General features: G+C 37.9%; 2 protein-coding genes across 2 annotated transcripts; one reads left to right on the forward strand and one right to left on the reverse strand.

Annotated features, from left to right (window-relative positions):
* Window positions 1–1,701: 1,701 nt before the first annotated feature.
* Window positions 1,702–19,157, reverse strand: LOC126973465 (phenoloxidase-activating factor 2-like). The gene is made up of 9 exons (XM_050820770.1): window positions 19,031–19,157; window positions 16,462–16,586; window positions 14,991–15,102; window positions 13,467–13,664; window positions 12,586–12,706; window positions 12,380–12,485; window positions 8,300–8,481; window positions 3,372–3,533; window positions 1,702–1,959 (listed from the first exon to the last, which is right to left on the reverse strand). Exons 1-9 carry the CDS (start codon window positions 19,042–19,044, stop codon window positions 1,786–1,788), a joined length of 1,194 nt encoding a protein of 397 aa, XP_050676727.1. The 5' UTR covers window positions 19,045–19,157; the 3' UTR covers window positions 1,702–1,785.
* Window positions 4,449–6,786, forward strand: LOC126973466 (uncharacterized). The gene is made up of 2 exons (XM_050820771.1): window positions 4,449–4,889; window positions 5,848–6,786. The coding sequence occupies exons 1-2, from the start codon at window positions 4,588–4,590 to the stop codon at window positions 6,725–6,727; spliced, it is 1,182 nt and encodes a 393-aa protein (XP_050676728.1). The 5' UTR covers window positions 4,449–4,587; the 3' UTR covers window positions 6,728–6,786.
* Window positions 19,158–23,500: the final 4,343 nt, after the last annotated feature.

The following is a 23,500-nucleotide window of genomic DNA, read 5'->3' on the forward strand; positions in this document are numbered from 1 at the left end:
ATTATATTATTATTCGTTAATACAAGGAAAGTGAAACAATGGTCAATTTCGATCTGGAACCATTGATCACTAATGATCCGATTACTGAGTGCCTCACAATGATAACTAGTATTCTTTGAAACAATAACATCTCTACGGCATATCTTATATTATTAGAGCACTGTGGCCGTTCTGGGTACTTCCTATATAATGGAAAATATTTCTTCAAAATGACGGCGTAGCCATGGGCAGTCCCGTCGCACCGGTCGCGGTGGTTCCTAATATATGAGTCGAGGATAAGGTCATTACTACCGAACCACACTGTTTTAAAATTTGGAGAAGATATGTTGATGACGTTTTTGCCATAAATAAAGGAGGACGGAATCAGATAGATATGTAATTAACACACCGTAATACCGTACATAAAAATATAAAGTTTACTTGCGAATTAGATGACAAAGGGAGATTGGTATTCTTGGATGTCGCACTAGAAACTACGAAACGATCAACCATAGTGTTTACAGAAAACCCTACACTGACAGATACCTTCACGACACCCGTACATCAGGCGTCAGTGCCTAGATCGTGCATATGGTCTTTGTGATGATCACTTAACTTAGGAACTAGAGCACTTTAATAGAGTAGGTACTTCGTCGGAACGGGCACAAAACGGTCTTGTATCACATAGGTGCACCGCAACCGTAGAACGGCATGTGGCATATATCTGCAATACATGAAAGGGATCACTGATAAAATAGGTTGGATACTGAGGAGGAAGTTTGAAATAAAACAATTTTTCAACCACTCACAAAAGTGGTCGCCTACCTACGTTCACCTAAAGACAGTATTCCATATCAGTGCCCCGGGGTCTATAAAATTGACTGCAGCTGCGGAAGCTCTTATATTGGACAAACAAAAAGAGCTATTTCTCAACACGAGCGCAGTCAAAAATAACAATCCAAAAAAATCAGCAATAGCCGAACACTTGCTTAAAGCCGGTACCAACCATTGGATCGAGCTGCATAACGAGTTATTTCTGCTGAACGCCAATACTTCCGACGGTTTGTTATTAAATAGCATCCTAACAATTTTAATAGGGAGGATGGTTTTAGACTAGCGTAAACATGGAATCCCGTAGTCTCTCTCTCCAGTACAAAACCAAAAAGATCAGAAAGTATGGACGGCGTCGTGTGTGTCGTAACAAGTCCTAATGGGAATCAAGGATCAAAACGATTTAGGCGCCACGTGGACAGATTGATGTACTGTTAATGTCAAATGTCAATGTGTCATGAGTTTCTCACCGCCTCGATACATGCAATTGGATCGTAATATCGGCACCAAATTAATAAAATGACCTGATTTCTGTAACCGAATTCCACCTCCGCATGAAATTAGAATATCACTCCACAATTTAGAATATCATCCCCACCATCTGGATGTGTGGCGTTCCTCCATAGTGCGTTTTTCAAGGAACTGTAACTGTAATGGGCAGGGCGTATCAATTACCATCAGCTGAACGTCCTGCTCGTCTTGTCCTTTATTGTCATAAAAAAGTCTTGCACGTACAACCAAGCTGTGGAGTGAGCTTCCTTGTGCGATGTTTCCAGGACGATACGACATGGAGACCTTCGAAAAAAGCACATACACCTTCCTTAAAGGCCGGCAACGCTCTTGTGAGTCCTCTAGTGTTGTAGGAGAGTGTTGGCAAAAGAAAAACACACATTAATTGCTATCAAAGCTAGTATATTATGATTAAAAGAAATGAAACAAGTTGAGATAGAAATAAAACTTGTCGCCTTAAAACATTCAATGTTGCTCCGGCACAAAGGATGTTTCATTCAGTGCTTCATCCCTCATCGATCTGACTATCCAGTTGTAGACATGAGGGATGTTGACGTAACCTGCTGGTAAACTGTCTCCGCAGCCAACACCGAACGCCACCATGCCGTAGATCGCGTACCGTCTTGGTTCACCATCACACTGTTAGATGATGAACTGTTACAAAAGTCTGATGATATGACACACGAACAGAGAGCTTGCAACTTGTCACACAATTTAAATACCTAGGTCATGTGGTCACAGACTGTCAACTTATAATTTGGATATTGATGGGGAGCGTAGAACTTTGGCAGCCACGTGCAATTTGCTTGTTGCACTAAAGAGTTTAAATTAACGCTTTTTAGAGCTTTCTGTCATTATTTCTACACGTGCAGCCTGTAGGTTAGATATACGCAGAAGGCTTACAATGTGGTTTAAGACATTTATTGTTCTATAAAGGATTTTCCTCTTAAGTAAGTATAATAGCTTATATACATTTCTAACTTCTAATACATATTATAATATTTCATAAAATTTATAATACTTGTGGGTAGTTTAAAATCACCATCGCATCAAAATCATACCGACGCGGGACGGTCGACGTCAACAGTCGACGCGAGCCACGGTTGAGTCACTACTCGCTACTCAGTTACTCACAACTCACTACACAAGATTACATAGATTCATCTATAACGAGTTACTAGATGTGACAACAAAAAATAATAACAATTAATTTCATGAAATTTCTATATATGTTCAAGTTTTATTGCTAAAATGAGCCTTGAGGAGTTTTTTTTAAATGTGTATACTGCTGCACTCTTAAATATTACAATGCTCTGCATATTCTATATAATAACGCTTTCTACGATACGATATACGATTTTTATTGACTTCTATGCCATCTTGCGGAAGCGATCCGCCTCGTTGAGGCTTACATTTTGGGACAAACCCAATAGCATTATAACGCGCTAGCAAACATGATGGACCCTTTTTGCGACCCTGGGCGAGTGGACAAGTGCGTCGTGGTATTTACGTCCTACCATAAGAGACTTTAGTATTAATTATTGTTATATTATAAGAGTATACTAACATAAATTTAAGTTATTTTACCAATATACCTTGTATTTTGTATGGATCTCTGTTTCTGATATAAATAAATTATTATTTTTACTTATATTGCCTATCAAAACATTGAATTTAAGGTGAACTAGATTTTTCAAGCCAAATCAGTTTATCTTTTAGGCAATAGGATAAACCGGTACAGACCAGTTTAACTAAGCTGAAATAGTTGAGCCTAAAATGAATAAGTATACTTCAGGATAAACTGGTTTGCCCTGGTCTATACTAACTCTGGCTTGTTAAAAATACATGATACCGACCAAAAACGATTTTAGAAAATACTAGTTTTTTCTAGGCCAAACCAGTTCATCCTTTAGGTAGGATGAAAACCAGACTCGTTAAAATTTGATTTTAGCCAGAATTTGTATGGACTAAAAAAAGAAAACCATAATTTTAAAAGCTTCCATCATCATTATACTCGTTACCTAATATCCTGTACATTATTTAGATCTTACCTGGATAGGGCAAACCAGAGACGAACCACCATCACCTGTACACGTGTCAGAGCCTTTTACGCCACCTGCGCATATCCAGGAATTGTGCACAGGAGAATCAGAATTAAGAGTCCTCTTAAAAGCTGTTTCACATTGATCTTTGGAGACTAGAGGCAACTGGACCTGAAAAGAGTAACATCAAATACATACTAATTTAATTTGTACCAAAATTTATGGACGTTGCGGGATTTGAACCAGCGACTTAGGGTTATCCCCAGCTCGCTTACCATTATAAACATTTGTTTAAAGTTGAAAGAGCGTGTCTCTTAAGTCAATTTCCTAATATACAATTAGTTAGGTTGAGCATATTATTTAATGTAAATGGCTTAGTTGATAAGAGCGCTGAGGTGTTTAATGCAAGCACGACCATAAATTTTGGTACAAAATAAATTTGTATAATATTCAGTGACGTTGTGGTCGAATCTGGTGCCGTTTGGTTTCCATCGTATAGACAGCTTACAAAAGTGTAAAGACTAATGTGAGATTGTTAGGTAAAGTCTTCCGGGGGTACTATTCCCAGGGACTTTAAGTTTACTAAAGAATTAGTTAGCTTAATATTTTTATTTGAAATTACAAGAAAGAAAGAGAAAGTGAAAGAAGATAAGACTGAATCTTTCAGATGGATTTCAAGGATTATATTGAAAAAATAATATTTTAAGATATACGATTGAATAGGCTAAGCTTTTAAAATACATTATTATTACAGAAAATTCAGGACGATTTATGGGACGATTTGTATGATAATTATGACAACAACAATACTATTACTTGTCTGGTGAGAGATGTTGTAAAGAAGTAAGGGTTCTAAATTTGTTTAGCTCAGGAGAAGCGTGGAATATAATATTAGTATCCGTAATGGAGCCACGCATGCCAAGACCAAGTCTTAAATAGCTATAATAATAGTTTGGGATAGGACTAGACTGACAGAACAGCTTAAGAAAAAGATAATATCGACCTTTAAGGCTGGATTTAGTGCTCGATCGACGAACAGCGCAGACGTAAGTCGAGCGTAGCGGATGTCCGTACGCGCCTACCATGATGCGTTTAGAGCCTGTCCAGATGAAGCGTTTTACGCGCGAGTTCACTCGCGCGTTTTGATTTGTATTGCGTCCAGATGCGGCGTATCACGCGCGTTCTCGCGCGCATGTGTTGGAGACGGATTTGAGCAGTTATAAACATGGACTCGGATACAGCGGTTGTGTTGTGGCTTGCATACCGTCGATGGAGACGTCGTAAACAAAGAGAAAGTCGACGATTTAACGTACATCCCATTCTACGTGATAGAATGACGCATAGTATGTTTATAACTTTATACCCAAAACTCAGAGAACATAGTGAAAAGTTTTTCAACTACTTTCGGATGTCAATAGCATCGTTTGATAATTTACTAGAAATTATCAAAGAAGATTTGTCTCCATGTCAAAATTATATGGTACGGGATACTGTTTCTGCAGAAGAAAAACTCGTGATTACTTTGAGGTAATATTTTTTATTGCTTTAGTAATACCTTAAGTAACAATTATAAGCCCAATTAACAAAAATAAAGAATTTAAACAAAATTAACAAAAATTAGGAATCATCATTCTTATATAATATAGGTAGGTACTTAAGATTTAATTTAATTATCGTATAGTTCCATTAATTCAGATTCATTGGAATCTTGTGTAGATGCCGGTGAAGGGTGTTTGTAGCTAGACGTCGTTGGTGGTCGTGACGCAGTGCAATAACCTCGATTGTAAGTCGAAAAGGTTTCAGGTGGAAACGAAGATGTTGAAGGGTCTGTTGTGGTATATCCTGTTTCTCCAAAATAATCTCTCTGTCCACGTTGTGTCATTCCTGTTTGGTAATGATATTGTGTCGAAGGTTGGTAGTCGGAACGAGCTGCTGCAGGTCTAAGACACAGAGCTTGTTGAGCTTGAAGTACTTTCATTAATTCAATTTTTGTTTGAAGTCTGTTTTCCTCTGGTACTTTAAGAAGCTCTTTGTGTAAGGACAAACAAAATAGTTTGTCATCATCTGACTCTATTTGGTTTGTTGCCTGTGGCTGATTCCCAGATGCTAAATTTGTTTTTATGATTGAGAGGAATTCTTCGTCAGCCGCATTTAGTTTTTTCTTCTTTTTTGCCTGACTACGTGGAGGTCTCATCACATCTTCCCCATCGCCAGAAAACTCCTGTTCTTCAGTTGCAACACACGCGGTGTTGATGTTGCTCTCAGTTATTTTATTCCGTGTCGATCTTTCGAGAAACATCAAACGTTCAAAATAAATATATTTGGCTTTGCCGGAGGCTCCTGATCCAGACGGTGTGGTTTTCTTCTTCTTCATTTCTCTCACAAAGCCATCACGCAACCCTTTCCACTTCTTCTGCAATAAAGTACCTGTAAATAATAAAAAGATCGAAATAAAATAATAATAATTATTTTACTTTGTTTTCAGATATTTGGCCACAGGATGTTATTTTGCGGATCTGCATTATGCCTACAGATTAGGAAAGTCTACAGTTATCGAAATAGTACAGAAAACCTGTTACATCATGTGGAACAAACTGCTAAACATAGTAATGAGACAACCAACGAAAGCTAAATGGAAAGAAATTTCGAAACAATTTCAAAAATACACAAATTTTCCAAACTGCATCGGTGCCATTGACGGCAAGCATATCCGTATTATAAAACCTAACGATTCTGGGTCTCTTTACTATAACTATAAGAGTTATTTTTCAACTGTTTTGTTGGCCGTATGTGATGCAAATTATTGTTTTATTGCAGTGGACATAGGCGCATATGGAAAAAGTAATGACTCCACAATTTTTAAAGACTCTATTTTATATAAAAAACTTGTCGAGAAAACTTTAGATATTCCAGATCCAAAGCCAATATCGCAAACAGATGCAACCCCCTTACCTCATGTCATAGTAGGAGATGAGGCGTTTAGTCTGTCTGAAAATATAATGCGCCCTTACTGCGGTAGATCTCTAACAACCAAAAAAAAAATTTTCAACTATCGCTTATCCAGGGCCCGGCGTTACATTGAATGTTGCTTTGGCATCTTGGTAAATAAATGGAGAATATTTCATAGACCGTTGAATGTGGATATAGAATTTGCAATAAACATAATTAAGGCTTGTTGTGTTCTCCATAACTACGTAAGGTTAAGGGATGGCTATAGGTATGATCACACTCTCTACGAAACATCTCTGAATAATTTGAACAATGAGGCAGTGAGGCCTAATGCGAGATCATTGAATATAAGAGATAGATTTGCTGATTATTTTGTAAACGAAGACAAACTCCCTTGGCAAGATAAAATGATATAGTTTAACAATGTAAAATCTATGCAAATAATAATATTATTTAATAAAGTATTATTTACTTACCTAAAGTTTTTTTTTTCTCTTCGGAATCACCAACTTCACAAAAAATTTCCACTATTTCTTCCCAGTTCCTACGTTTAATGGTTCTATTAGAATAATCTGATGATTCCATGTCCCATAGAGCTACCCTTTTCTCAATTTCGTCGATAAAAAGTTCCGTGTCAAAGTTATCACGCTCCATTTTGAACCAAATACGTCCACTCGCCACGGACACGCGCGTAGTACTGGACGCAGCACAGGCCCCCGAGTACCTCGACTCGCGCGGCGCTCGCGCATGGGACGCGCGAGTCGAGAGTCCCGCTCATTGCACGCGTTTTACGCGCGAGTGAGGAAACGCGCGTAGGCATCTGGACGGGATGTACGTAGCTCTAGTACCTCGGTTACGCGCGAGTGTCAACGCGCGAGTGAACTCGCGCGTAAAACGCTTCATCTGGACAGGCTCTTAGTGCTCAGCTGAGAGCAAACTTGATTGCGCGTGTACAATTGCGAAGAATAATAAATCTATTTTAAATCTCGTTTTAATAGAGACAAGGGTTGGGCTCTGCCACCAACATGGAAACCAGTATTACAAAACGCGTCTCGCAATAAGTGCCGATGATCACGCAGTGGACATTGTGAGTACGTTGTGTGCACCCGTGGACACCAATAGTGACAGTGGCAGTGATATCGTACTCGTCAACAGCACCGGCGCACCCCGCCACCCCCGCTCTGTCCAGCGCGCACTGCGAGCCCAAGTCCGCAGAAAGAGGTGGGACGTTATCGCGAACCCACCACACTCACCCTGATGAAGGACCTCCAAATGGTCCGAAACTAGTCGGTACCGACACCTAACAAACGTGAGTAAATCCGGATTAATAAATAAATAACTCGTTAATAAGTGCGTACTACTTACGCAAACGATTACGGAATAAAAGACGGAGAAGATATCATCATGTTTACCCAATTATTATAGAGAGTCATATTGAAGGAGAAATGTATTCAATACCATCGAACTTGCCAGAATACGAATTTTTACTATGGTGTTACACACGCGCGTACGGAAAGTCGCTCGGTCAGCGTCGCAACGCACGTGACGCACTCATTTAACGCCATAGCGCGTCATTGGACCGACGTACATCGCACCGATGAGCTCGTCTGACGATTCTTGTCAGCGCGATAGGTTTAGCTGCTCTGACCGTATGTTGAACACTAAATGCAGCCTTAATTGATTCTGAATGGTAGTACCTAACAGAGTTGACAGCGATCTTCACTTCACAAGGGTCCCTATTATTGTTCTATGCTCTTGACATCCTTGTGTCATTTTTGACCTCTTTTAAATCAAGCAATTTTAATAAGATTTCTTTGAATATGCACATCGAGCACGGGATATCAGGATCACAAAATATGTTTGAGTATTAAATATTGATGGCTGCATTGCTCATCCATAGCATAAGACATAATCCTATTGGAATCATAAGAGTAAAAGAGAATTAAGAGAGCCGGTGGTCGTTTGTTAAGGTGTTTATTAATTCTTACCTTTTTTAATATATTAGCATATTCACGGCCTTTAAACTCCTCTTTTCCCCATCCCATACTGTAGCAAATCGTATTTGGAGGAGGCATAGTGTATCCCAAACATCCCACTCCAATATGAGGTGCATTATATAAGTTGAACGGTTCCTTGAGGACTAACAGAGCTGCATCATTGTATAATTTAGCTAAAAAACAATTAATGAAAGAATTTTAAAAAATCAGTGATAACTTTAAATTAATGTATGGAAGTGAGTGTTGGGTATGGCAGAAGAAGCATAAAAGCACAATTAACGCAGTTGAGATGCGATCACTGCGTAGTATGTGTGGGGTAAGACTGACTGATAGAATTCCGAATGCTGTAATACGAGGGCGCTGTGGTTTGAAAGAGGATGTTGTGACAAGGACTGAAAAAGGAATGCTGAAATGCCCTGTACTTTTCCCGGGGCGTAAAAAGAATAGGGGAGTCCCAGGCCCATGGGTGTCGTAAGAGGCAACTAAGGGCTTTTTAGAAGTGGGAGAGTCACGCAGCCGTCTTTTGACGTCAGCACAGTCGGGCCAGACTCGTCCGGGTTAATTACCACACTCGCCTTATTCATAAGTCCCTGACTCATGGAAGTCTGCCCTTCTCCATCCGATCCAAAAAAAGGAGACAGTTCGGATCCGGCAAACTACAGGCCTATTGCTATTACCTCCCTGCTCTCCAAAATCGTGGAGAGTCACCAGTTGATCAACGACCGACAATACGGGTTTCGCCATGGTCGGTCGGCAGGTGAACTTCTGGTATACCTGACACATAGATGGGCTGCGGCTATTGAAAGCAAGGGGGAAGGCCTGGCAGTTAGTCTGGATATAGCGAAGGCCTTTGATCGTGTATGGCACACAACGCTCCTCTCCAAACTTCCATCATTTGGGCTTCGCGAGAGCTTGTGCAAGTGGACCTCCAGCTTCCTCACTGGGCGTAGCATACAGGTCGTTGTCGACGGATATTGCTCGAACCCGAAGCCCGTGAATGCTGGACTGCCCCAAGGCTGTGTGCTGTCTCCCACGCTGTTTCTTCTGCATATCAATGATATGTTGGACACCTCCAACATTCATTGCTATGCAGACGACAGCACTGGTGATGATACACGGGCCATGCAGGTCTCTCTCGGGAAATCGGCGACCAGTGCCGGGATAAACTTGTGTCTTCTATCGAGTCCTCTCTTGAGAAGGTCGCGGAATGGGGAAAATTGAACCTTGTCCATTTAACCCCCAGAAGACTCAAGTTTGCGCGTTTACCACTAAAAAAACCCCATTTGTCGTATCACCGCTCTTCGACAACACTTCCCTCAAAGCCTCGCCTAGTATCGGAATACTGGGTCTCGAAATCTCGAGCGATTGCCAATTACGTGGTCATCTGAAAGGCAAAGAAACTGGGCGTCATTAATAGAGCACGGCAATACTTCAAGCCGGCTCACATACTAGCGCTCTACAAAGCGCAGGTCCGGCCACACATGGAGTATTGCTGTCATTTTTGGTCTGGCGCACCCCAGTATCAGCTCGATCCATTTGACCGCGTGCAACGCAGAGCAGCTCGAATTGTCGGGGACCCAGTGCTCTGTGAACGGCTGGATCACTTGGCGTTGCGTAGAGACGTCGCTTCATTGTGTGTCTTCTACCGCATTTATCACGGGGAGTGTTCCGAAGAGCTGTTTAACCTGATTCCTGCCGCCGAATTCCACCTTCGCACGACACGCCACAAGTTAGGATATCATCCTCACCATCTGGATGTGTGGCGGTCCTCCACAGTGCGGTTTTCAAGGAGCTTTCTTCCACGTACTACAAAGCTGTGGAATGAGCTTCCTTGTGCGGTGTTTCAGGGACGATACGACATGGGTACCTTCAAAAAAAGCGCGTACACCTTCCTTAAAGGCTGGCAACGCTCCTGTGATTCCTCTGGTGTTGCAAGAGATTGTGGGCGGCGGTGATCACTTAACAACAGGTGACCCGTACGCTCGTTTATCCTCCTATTCCATAAAAAAAAATGGTATAGACACGTGGAGCGAATGAGTCAAGAAAGAATGACGCATCAAATATATAAGGCAAGTGTGTGTGGGCAAGTCGGTCGCGGGAGACCTCGTAGAACATTCGTCGACCAATTTGGGGACGTTTTGTGAAAAGGAGAGGTCCAAAGCACCTGCAACCGGCGAGCATGTATGAAAAGAATAATGAATGTAGAGGAAGCGCGTGAGGTTTGTAAGGATAGAAGCAAATGGAATTCTATTGTCTCTGCCTACCCCGACGGGAACAAGGCGTGAGTGTGTGTGTGTGTAGTGTAACTTTAAATTACTAATGATATATGAGCGGTGTTCAGAAAAATGGAGAAAAGAAAATAATTATTTAACAGTTATGTCCTGTTTTCAATGTACATTTTGGTACAACACAGACGAAAAGGATAAATAAATGTCAACTTAGTGGACGTACGACGAAGGAATGAAAGACATGTCAACTCCATAATTTGAGGTATTTTTGGAGAAAAATTTAGAGATTCAGAAATTACTACAGTTTTGGAGCATAATTAAAAAATTAAAATGAGACTACTATACATACTTGTAAAGTGTGTCAACCTTTGTAATTTAAATGCATTCAGAACTTTATATTTAGTACAGAAATAGGATTGGCAATACAGCGCTCTGGACATATAGTTGTTATGTACTACAGACGTACGTGTATAAGTAATATCTACTTCCCCGAAGGAACACTGACATGCATTCAATTCTACAGCTAATACTGTCACTCTTTTTCCTGCAGAGTTCACAAGTTTATCTCAGATGAATTTTTCAGCTGAAGTACAGGAGCAGTCAGCAGATTATAAATTACCGAACATTTAGCTTATTTTATTTAAAAGATCATTAGAATTTAGTTCTGTAGTATTATTGTGAGACTAATTAACAATTTCCTGTAAACCTGATTGTAGTTATTACCTTTGGTATGGTAAAGCATTGGTAATTGCGGCCATAAATTCCTCAGTTGAGGCCAAGAAATCTTTGCCCTTATTTGAGCAACATATTTCGTCATTAATTTTTAATTGTTGAACGCAAGCAATGCTTTTTTATACCGAATATATTGCCACGTAGATGAATAAAAATCTTGTACTTTTATTAACTGGTTAAAACGTTGTTCATCAGCTGGTTTAAGAACTTTTTTCTCATCAAAATCAGTTTTACAAATACCTATATCTAATGACTTTGGTTCAATCGTGCAAGGATTGGTCAAGAAGTCATCATTATTCTGTTCTGGTTGTTCAATCACGTCAGCGGTTTTTCCTGCTGAGTTTACAAGTTTATCTCGGATGAATTTTACATCTGAAATACACGAGCGGATAACAGATTCAACCCTACTGTCACATAAAACAGCGGCAACTTTAGAAAAAATCTATCATCAAAAATTTAAACGTTTAGTTCAATAAATTAACGTCGATTAACCTTTTTAGTATATTTATTTATATTCCAATATTTTTATTCAAAAAAGGATATGAAAACACTTATTTTAAATCAATAACTACCACCCATTTGAAAAAGAATGCCTCAGACGTGAGAAGAACGGGTGCAAGTTACTTAGCGTGTTTCTTTTTTTTTTAAATTTCGATACAAACAAATTTTGCAATTTAAATGGGCGGTTGCTCCATTGCGAATGTTTGGTATCATCGAAAGTCATGCTATAGTAACCTTTATCACATAAACTTTTTTTAACAATCTTTCTTTTGAATTACAAAATATATTTGTATTGAACATTCTCTGAGATCATCTTGTAACAGCATATACATAAGCCCACAAAAGACTTATTAACTTGACTTATGTCTGTTCCTGGTGTTAACATAATGATTATGACAGTTTCTAGTAAGTTCACTTATGTGCCGATGAACATACATAACATTATCAAGATTATATTGACAGGCAACAGTTAAAACGTTTTTTTATTTAAATTTAGCTCTTTATGATTCTTCAGTCCTGACATTGTAAACAACTATTATTGAATTACTAATAGGCGATCAAAGTTTGTTAGTGAATTGGCTTTTGAACTTGGCTTTGGCTATATTTTTACCACTTATATATTCAGGGTGAACTTTAATCTTTCGGACTTCTCTATCTTGATGAGGTTCTACTTCGTCAACAGTCCGGGTATCCCATTCACCGGCACGACATTTGATCTAAAACAATCGAAAATTAAGCAATTTAAATGAAAGATTATGAAGGAATAAGTGGACTGTATAATATATCTTTAATAAACAATGTATTAACATGGCTAACCATATCAGGCGTTTTATCAGCAGCATAATGGGCTACTGTGAGAACAACAGAGGGGTGTATGAGCGACCCACCCCCAATATAGTCATCTGGGTTTCGCCACACTCCTGAGTCGCTTGTTATTCTGAAAAGAAAAGTAAAAACTGAAATTAAAATGAATTAGATTAAATTAAATTACAATATATACATAATTATTATTTTAGAGACTTTAATTTTTACAGATTGAACAAAACATTTACCAACAATAGATATTACAGCAAATTACAATTCAAAATTAATCAAAAGAAAATTTCTACCTATTAACTAAGCTAAGTTTTTATAATCTCATTCGCCAATTTCTTAAACTGTGTTAATGAATTTGAGAAAATGTCTATCTCTAGCACTCCTTAGTACCAACAGGAACTCCGTTTGCAATATAGCTTAACTTATCGGTATAGTAGATTATATAATCAATGAGTAAATTATGGATATGTATGGATAACATGTATATATAGATATGGAGTATATTATGGTATGGACACGTGGAGCGAATGAGTGAAGAAAGAATGACGCATCAAATATATAAGGCAAGTGTGTGTGGGCAAGTCGGTCGCGGGAGACCTCGTAGAACATTCGTCGACCAAATTGGGGACGTTTTGGGAAATGGAAAGGTCCGAAGCACCCGCAACCGGCGAGCATGTATGAAAAGAGTAATAAATGTAGAGGAAGCGCGTAAGTTTTGTAAGGATAGAAGCAAGTGGCATTGTATTGTCTCTGTCTACCCCGACGGTAACAAGGCGTGAGTGTATGTATGTGTATGCATGAGTGAATTAACAATTTGGAAAGCAGGTCGTTTCTTTCCATGCGTCTCTAGCAGCTTATGTTTAATTTTAGACAATACTTACTTCAGAAGTGCCACCATCCACCTAAACTCTCCAAAGTCAGCAACATGATTATATGTCTGTCCTGATCTGAACATATTAGCTCCTGGATTGGTCCAACCACATCCCAACGTGGTTGGTTCCTCTCGTTCGGGCTCTCTTTCGTTTTCCCTGATCAATTCATACGGACAGCACGGTCGTAAGTAATGACAACTTCCAGACCTAGGAGAGATTAAAAGTAATAGTTATTTTACTTATAAGATCCAAATCCAAGATAAAAATTGTTTGTATTATTAAAGTGAAACTTTTATTACATCGCCTCAAATTTTTTTGTACACCTATCGCATGTCGCATTGCAATAGCATGAGATACTCCTCGGCCAGTTGTAGTAGGGGTGAAGTTGTATCGTTAATTGTAATTACTGTTTTCATTACAATGGCACCAGATTTAAGCTCTGTTTCGATCCCTACACTTGACAAAGGTTTTTTTTATGATATTATACTTTTATTTATTGAATAAACGTTGTTGTGAATGTTTTTCTATCTTTCGATTATAATGCTGATAATAATATGTTGTTTTGTGAAAAAAAGTTTCACTTGCATCACTTTTCACCAAACCACACAATTTTTGAAGTGGAACTTCTTTAGGCGCCTGAGGGTAAAATTTTTACGAGTGAAACGCAATAGAGCGTCATGAAAATGTGGGACCTTTTTGTTCAAGAAGATGAAGGTTTTTTTTTCAAGGGAGAGACCGATTGAGGAAGAGTGTTTCTTACTCTCAGGCTACCCTACTAGCCTTGTATCGTGCAGATTTAGCCCGCGGTGGCTAGTACGTAGAAAATCTTCCCTGCTAGCGTTGTATCTTGCAGGTTTAGCGCGTGGCCGCGAGTAAGTAGAACATCTAATGATTTCTAATATTGACAAAAAATATTTGGTTTAGAGAACAGATTAGGATAACAGAAGTTTTACTTCTGACATGTGCACTTTGTACGCACGCCATTTCTGAAGTTCTACTTCTATTATATTGGGGCGATGGAGAAAAATGATGAGAGTGAATTTTTATATTTAGAACACGTGTTTTCGTAACAGTACAATTAAACAGTGTGAATAAATATTATTTTGGTGTTTTTGTCAAATCAATTTCATATACGACGGTGATAGTATTTACTAATAATTTATTAGTATATCTATATATATTGAATATTAATGATAAAATTGATTTGAATAAACTGTTTTGAGTGCATATATAGATTTGAGGTTAATTGTCGGTATGTATAATTTATTTACATCGTTAATTAAATATTATTACATTATTATCTAAGAAATACTTTTTTTTCGTTTTGTTTTATTTCTGGTATATTAACAAATTTTATGTATAATTAAAAAAAATAGTAATTTTCTATACTTGTTTATATTACCTTAAATGCTGAGTGTTAATACTATCTTTGAACTTAACTATTTGTTAAAATTTTATTTATTTTTCCATACGCCAAAGAAGTATAACTTCTTGCGTGCATACTACACACACACTTTTTTTTATTAGTGTTACCTTATATCGAAGAGTGTTGTTGGATCAATCTTTTCTTCTATTTGATTACATTCTGACGGCCTTACACATCTCCCTTCTCTTTTATCGGGTGTTTCACACGAATCTCTAAAGGCTGTAACAATACTTGCATCATTATATAATTCGCCAATTAACATATACCTTAACAAAATGATCCTAGAACATATACAAAACATATGTATTACGAAACTCAAAGGAATTGTTCTAAAAAACGTTTGTGTGGTAAGGGCTACTAAAAGATAAATGATTATTTTTATGATACCACAGACTGGGAATGGAACGATAATTAATTAACCCTCAATTTAATTATAAATTTTATTGTACAATATTTCATATATTGTAACGACATTTGAATAAAGATCCGAGTTTCTTCTACCCGTTCTTCCCAGGTCTGAGGCATATCTACTATTTCGAATGGGTTAGTTTAGTAAGTGATTAGTTTCAGTAAGTGATTTTAAATCCTAATTTGAATAAAAATTTAAATTAAATAAATTTGAATTGTCGCAGGAATAGCCACTACGTCTTGTGCTGGCTGGATCATCCTCTCATCTAGAATTTGAATGTAAAAGATATGTTTTCCTTAAAAAATTACATAATTTATACTTAAGTAAGTTCAAACTTTTTGTAATTTTATCGATTGTATTTAAAATATTAATAAAATTATGAAGCTGTAAATATTTATTGTAAAGAGATAATTTTTTCTTCTTCTCGAAAAAACTCAACTTTTCCAAACTGGTATCGCAAAATTAGCATGACAATAAGCCAGGTTAATTACTTTAGTGTGCGTGACAAGCTACGTCTTAAACTCGTAATTTGTATGTCATTTTATGTTAGTGTAATTGCGTGCATTGCTCAAAATGGAGGTTTACTGTGAAGCTCAATTTTGTTTCGACATTTTCACAGCTGTCATATTAAATCTGATTTAAGGTTTTTAGCTTGTGTAGTGTAGGTATAAAAGACGTCCTAACCTCATGTTCTGTCATAGTAAGTATAGTAACTAGACATCGGTTTGGCTGGGCCATATATATATATATATATATATATGGCCCATATATATATAGGGTACTTAATATAACACAAGTGTTCTTTCACCATAACTTTTACATAGTAAAACACAATATCGCACCATATTTCCTTAGATTCTACTTAAAATTGTCACTGACGTTGAATAAATAGTGAATATTTCACACGTTTCACAAGTTTTCTGTGAACCTTGAAACATTCGGCACACATGGCGAAACAAAAAATCTAATCACTCTCTCTCATTTCTTTACATAAGACTCGCATAAGTTTTTCTTTTTCTCGTGTGAGTGAGACGGAAGCTATCAATTAGTCTAGTTACTATACTTGGTCTGGTTCTGTCTATATATTTCTATTTCAATTCTTCCTTTTGCAGTTTCTGTGGAAGAGACACCACAATCCAGTGTATGTCACCTCTATAAATTTTACTTACCAGTTGGTGACGGATTGGCATGTACGTCCGGTTTGACACTTGATGCTTGTAACCATTTTATATAATCGTCAAAATAATCTGCTTGCGAGTCATGAACAAGCAAAAGGGCAACAGATATTATGAACCTAAAAATAAGATACACACGATTAAATGGCATTTATATTCTCAAAATTGATTCCTTTAGAGTTATTTTTGATGTCATTTCTAATATACTTGATACTACTACCGCTTCGGAAACAAATGGCGCTCTGAGAGAGAAGAAGCGCAAGAATCTCTCCCAGCATTCCTTTATTTGCGAATTTTCAATAACAAATACAATATTGTACTGTCATTGCTATTGCTATAACATAACCATAATCTAGTCCCAGGCTATCCGATCACTCAGATATTCAGCTGGGGAGTAGTAGGATTAACGACAGAGCCAATATTTTAATTAATTGATACAGTGGCTGGGACTTTATTATAGAAATGTATACATTTACCCTTAAAGCTATTATGTATCTTATGAAGCCTACTAGAATTAGTTACAAGCAATACCTTATAATAATGAAAATCACTATTAAGAGCAAAAAGGTGACGATTTTTGTGAACGTATATTAAATTATCATAAATGTACTGATAATGAACAGTCATAATATTTATTTCTTTAAATTAGTTACACCTTACGTTCAAAATATATAGTTCTTGCTGCTAAACAACGGATGAAAACAGGCCAGGTTTTATACTTTAGTATGCGTGGCAAGGTACGTCTTACACTCGCGATTTATCCGTCACTCTAAGTTAGTGTGCGTGCATTGCTCAAAATAGAGATTAACTGTCCACCTCAATTATTTTCGACTTTTTCACATCTGTCATAATCTATCTAGTCCGAATAGATCGAAGGTTTCGCTCATTTCTAATGAAACTCTCGCAAATATCACCGTGAACTAATGTTCACGGTGATATTTGCACCCGCCAAGAAAGTATCCAATACCCTGGGTATCCTTGGATACAGACTATGCCAGCTGTGAACACTACGAAAAATAGCGGCGAACTGTAAGCCGCTATTTTCAGCAACGCATGCACACTAAATCAAAGTGACTGTCCTTTCGCGAGTGTATGACGTATATTGTCATGTACACTAAAGTAATAAATATCTTTCCACAGGAAGGCAATCTCACATTGATCATTTTAAAAATATAAAAAAGGTTTAAAATGGAAACGAATCGAAACAATAACATACAAAATAATGGGAGGCTCCTTTACATAGCATGCTGACCAGGAAAGTGCCACAGTGGCGCTTTTTTCTGCTGTTTCCGCCGCCCACATTCTCTTTCAACACCAGAGAAATCACAGGAGCGTTGCCGACCTTTAAGGAAGGTGTACGCGCTTTTTTTGAAGGTACCCATGTCGTATCGTCCCGGAAACACCGCTAAGGACAAGGAATCTCATTCCATAGCTTTGTAGTTCGTGGAAGAAAGCTCCTTGAAAACCGCACTGTGGAGGACCGCCACACATCCAGATGGTGGGGATGATATTACAATTTGTGACTGTCGTACGAAAGTGAAATCCGACGTGATAAATGCGGTAGAAGACACACAATGAAGCTATGTCTCTACGCAACGCCAAGTAATCCAGCCGTTCACAGTGCACTGGGTCCCTGACAATTCGAGCTGTTCTGCGTTGCACGCGGTCAAATGGATCGAGCTGATACTGGGGTGCGTCAGACCACAGATGACAGCAATACTCCATATGTGGCAGGACCTGCGCTTTGTACACCGCTAGAATGTGGGCCGGCTTGAAATATTGCCGTGCTCTATTTAAGACGCCCAGTTTCTTCGAAGTGTTGTCGAAGAGCGGTAATACGACAAATGGGGTTTTTTTAGCCTAACTGCCAGGCCCTCTTCCTTGCTTTCAATAGCCGCTAATAATCTATGTGCTTTCCTTTAAGGCTGCTATCCCAAGAATTCGTCAAAATAGCGCATAATTTAAACCATTTCTTGACGGTTTATATAAAGCAATAATGAATATAATCATACAAAAAATAACAATATATCTATACAATATGAGTCGAAAATTCATTTTTTCTTTATATTTTTACTTTTTATAGACAGTGCGAAAGAAAATCACCAAATTACCTCTAACTTTCACAGCCACGCTAATTATTCAATCTAGATAAAAATTGTACGAAAATTTAATAATTGTACACCAATTAGTTATTGGTTACAATATTAGCATGACATAGTTTTGTAAAGAAAATTGTATAATGTTTTTTTTTTATGGAATAGGAGGACAAACGAGCGTACGGGTCACCTGGTGTTAAGTGATCACCGCCGCCCACATTCTCTTGCAACACCAGAGGAATCACAAGAGCGTTGTCGGCCTTTAAGGAAGGTGTACGCGCTTTTTTTGAAGGAACCCATGTCGTAATGTTTGTAATAAATGAAAAATGCTTCTAATTCTGAATTAAAACTATGGCGATTATGTGCGAGAGAGGTAACACAGCTCCGTTCGAATCCTCAAGGCCGTTGGCTTGGTCCCGAGCCTTAATAAACAACACTTAATTATAATTATTATTAAATGGACTTACTTTACGAAGAACATCCTGTCAGTTACACAGCCACAAGGTAACAAATAAAATAATTATGATGAATATTGTACAATTAACATGAGGAAAATAACAATTAATATTATGTTATCTTACCTCAAATTCTCCAAATAACTCCAAATTATGTAGCGTTGTTTATTATTATAACTATATCACTTGCCCCTGTCTTCGTCTGAATTTGGCAAATGAAGGGTCGCCTACTAACCATCAAGATATAATAATAACATTCTGTTATGTTTTTAAAGTGATAACCCTCACTTCTAGGATTAATACACAAATAAAATTTTATAAACGAAAATTATATGAACGATGCGGAGTCATAATAATTTTGTTTTCAATTTTTTTTGTGTATTAATCCTAGAAGTGAGGGTTATAATTTTAAGAACATAACAAACTGTTTAGATTTACAAGAGTCATCTCAAGTCAATTTTCAAATATGCAAATATTGGGGTTGAGCAGGTATCAACTGTAAAGTAGATCCAGTAGATGAAGCCACAACCTGAGAGTTGAACAAAGCATAAAAGATTTTATACGTCACTCGAACGGTTAGCTCGTGGGTTCGGGCCCTGCTTCGTTCATAAAATTTTGTTTTCAAATTTTATTTGTGTAACAATAAAATGTACTTTTTAATTACTTTTGTAAAAGAATTTTCATTATGCAATTTTCGTTTTTATTAGACGTTTTTAGACGTTGATAGTTCGCGAGATTTCAATAGGTACTTGACGTCGAGTTGTTACCAAAACATGTTTCTTGTTATATAGTAATCTACAAGCGGTGGTTGAGTGTTATTGGTGTTTAGTACAATAAGTGTACAGGATCTGTTTTAAGTTTCCTAAATAAAAAATTACATTTTCATTAAACTCATTTCAAAATTGGTACCTTGAATATATACCACAATAATATAAGCAAGTTATTATAGATACTTTATCTCTTCTCATTGATTTTTGTATGCAAGAGAGGACAAACGAGCGTATGGGTCACATTCTTCTGCAATACCAGAGGAGCGGTAGGGGCTGAGCTGTGAGCTAATACCAAGGTCCATGGGTGGCGGATGATGGAACGGCGGTAAGATATTATCGCTAGCTGCTTCGGTAGTCTCCAACCATACAGCGGCAAATGTTGGAGGGTGTAGTGGGTATTTCTCGGGAGCGGATACTCTATAAAATGCTACAAATGACCCATTGACAACTCTGTGACATGGCGAATCAGTGCCGCCAGTAAATAAGCAGTCGTTGTGCCTTAGCAGTTGCAGGTTCAGTAGGCCAACAAGTGGTGATCATGCTGATTGGTACAGTTGTGAGTCGTCATTGTTATCCCTATGACAAACAGCAGGCAAAGGGAAAAATACCGCATTAATTTTTCTCAGGACAATCATCATGGCTAGTACAACACAAAAATCGGCCCTCAGTCCCCGGCAGGCCTTAAATGGCCAGAGGGTGCTAAGAATCCCCGGGTGTGCCGTAAAGATTGCAACATAAAACGTGAGGAGTATGTACAAATGTGAAAAGTATAAAAATGTTATACAGGAGATGCGGAGATTGGACATTGATGTCCTAGGAATCACTTCAAGACTGAGAGGCACTGAAATACAGACATCGAATGATACCATTGCTTATTAAAGCGGTAATGATGACAAAGAACACAGAAATGGAGTCGCTATTACGATTAAGAAACATTTTAAGACCTCTGTTCTGAATTTTCATCCATTATCGGATCGAGTTATGCTGCTACAACTAAAAGCCAAACCTGTCAACATAAATATTATACAGGTTTATGCCCCTGCGGCTGCCAAGACCCAAGATCACCTGATTGAACCCTTTTACGAAGACGTCAAGCAAGTTCTCTAATTCTGAAATTGGCGCGGGTGCTGTCGATGAAACGGTTGGAAGTTTTGGTTTGGGGAAAAGAAACGAACGTGGTGATCGCTTGGTCCAATTTTGCCAGGAGGATCTGCAAGTTGTGACAAACACCTTCTTTGTGTTACCACCTCGTCTGTACACGTGGACATCACCAGCTCATACCCGAGAACACATAGTAAGGAATCGAATATACTTCGTAGTAGTGAACAAACGTTTTAAGAATTGTTTTAAGTCTACTAAAACATATCCAGGTGCTGATGTCAATTCCGATCACAATCCGATGGTAGCAATCATCCACACCAAAATGAAGAAGTTGTTGCCCCCTATGAGGAGACCGAAAATAGATGTTTCTAAATTAAAGGAACAGGCTACAAGACTGAAACTACACGCTAAACTTAACTGCCGGCTAATGACTTACAACAACAGGAGTCACTTCTTTCTGATGAACTAATAACAACTTGGGACAATCTCAAAGCAGTATTAGTTGATACTTCAAGCTAGCTGCTACTGAAATGGTAAAGAAAAAGGAGAGGATTACAAACGGGAACTGAAGATTGACATACAGAAGTACAAAGCATTAAATAAGGAGATTTGGCATAGATGCGGTGAGGCCAAGGACAAATGAATAAATGATGAATGCCAGGAAATAGAGAACATGCAAGATCAACATGCCTACTTTAGTTTATGTAGGTTATGTTTAAGAAAATAAAAGAAGTTGTGGGAATGAAAAGATCGAATGTGTCTCTACCTCTCATTTATGAGGATAGTAAGTCGCTATGACTATTGAGGAAAAGTTAAGAACCCGGGAAAAATATGTAAGGATCTTGTTTAATGATACTCGCAGCCAACAGCACTTAAATAGCTCAGACGACAACGGACTGGATATTACAAAGGAAGAAGTCATGTATGCAATAAAATCTGCCAAAACAGGAAAAGCCGTTGGACCTGATGAAATTCCAAGTGAGATCTTAAAGCTGTTGATGGAAGAAAATATGCCGACAATAGTTCGCTTATTCAATAGAATTTATAGAAGTGGCATCATACCTAATGACTGGCTGTACTCAACCTTCGTAACTCTTCCGAAAACTAGCTACGCTAAGAAGTACAACTAGTCTAGGACAATATCTTTAATGAGTCATGCTTTGAAAATTTTCTTGAAAATAATTCACAACCGCAATTTGGTTTCAGAAATGGTTTTGGAACTCGAGATGCACTTTTGACATGCATGACATAGGACTTGATCCCAAAGAATTGGAGATCGTTAAAAATCTATATTGGCAACAGAGGGCACGACTACGAGTGGGCCAAGGACTGACAGAGGAAATGGACATCATGCGGGGAGTCAGACAATACTGTCCCGACAGTTATTCAATATATATGCTGAAGCTTTGGAGATAGCTGAAGAGGGCATAATAGTAAATGGTCATGCGTTGAATAACATACGATATTATGCTGACGACACGATATTATTGGCGTCCAACTTCGTCGACTTACAAAGTTTGCTCCAACGCGTAGACAGCATTAGTGTAAGTTACAGTCTTAACATAAACTTGAAAAAGACAAAATTCATGATTGGTGGCTCTCTACACCTTACAACGACTGATCTATTTTTATTTTATTTGTGAAACTTACATCCATTTTCACAAATTTTTACACAACAAATAGATTAATAAATGCTAATTATAAGCTTCCACATATGTTTTTAAATTGCTTAAGCTCAGATTAATATATAACACAAACAGTAATGTAATACTAATAGGTTCTAACTTATTAAGTGCTTCTTTTTTATGTCAGACTAACATCGACACTGTCTTTGGTATGCACATTATTAGCTACACGAGGAGTACAAGTAAAGAGGTCAAAACGGTCATCAGGGTTAAGCTTGTTGAATTGCCGCACGCAACGAGGAAAAAAGCTATTTTTCTGGTAGTTTGTGTGGTTGGAATCGATGCCAAACAAAGCCGGTTTCCTAAGACTACGAGTAGGAACATTAAGATTAATTTTGCTAAGAAGCTCAGGACTTTCAATGGTATTTTGGGCTAATTTCAGTAAAAACGCGATATCAGACATGTTTCGCCTCTGATATAATGGAAGTAGATGGAACAGTAGGCTTCGCTGTGGATATTCACACATTGGTATATTAAATTTAATATACGGACGACCGAGCCTTGCACGGATTTTTAAGAATGTACAAAACTTGAACAAAAAAAATAACTAATAGGACATCTGGATTCGAACCGGGGTCTTCTGCTTTCCGGATCACCCAATGTCCCATCTGAGCTATAATAGTCTTGTATATAGTGGCGAAATTTACCTTTGTATTCTAATGTTATTGTAGCTGTTTCTCATTCAAACATGGATAAAACCATTTTTTTTTAAATTGAAACCTAGCTAGATCGATTTATCACCCCCGAAATCCCCTGCATACTTATTTTTATGAAAATCGTTGGAGCCGTTTCCGAGATTCAGATTATATATATACAAGAATTGCTCGTTTAAAGATATAAGATATGACAGGTAACGCGTGAATTTCCTTTGGATTCTTTCGATGTTGTCTGAGTATGTTTTATAACAGGGATTCCAAATTTGAGAC

The sequence above is a fragment of the Leptidea sinapis genome, chromosome 29 (genome assembly GCF_905404315.1).
Source record: "Leptidea sinapis chromosome 29, ilLepSina1.1, whole genome shotgun sequence".
NCBI classification, from domain to species: Eukaryota; Metazoa; Arthropoda; class Insecta; order Lepidoptera; family Pieridae; genus Leptidea; species Leptidea sinapis.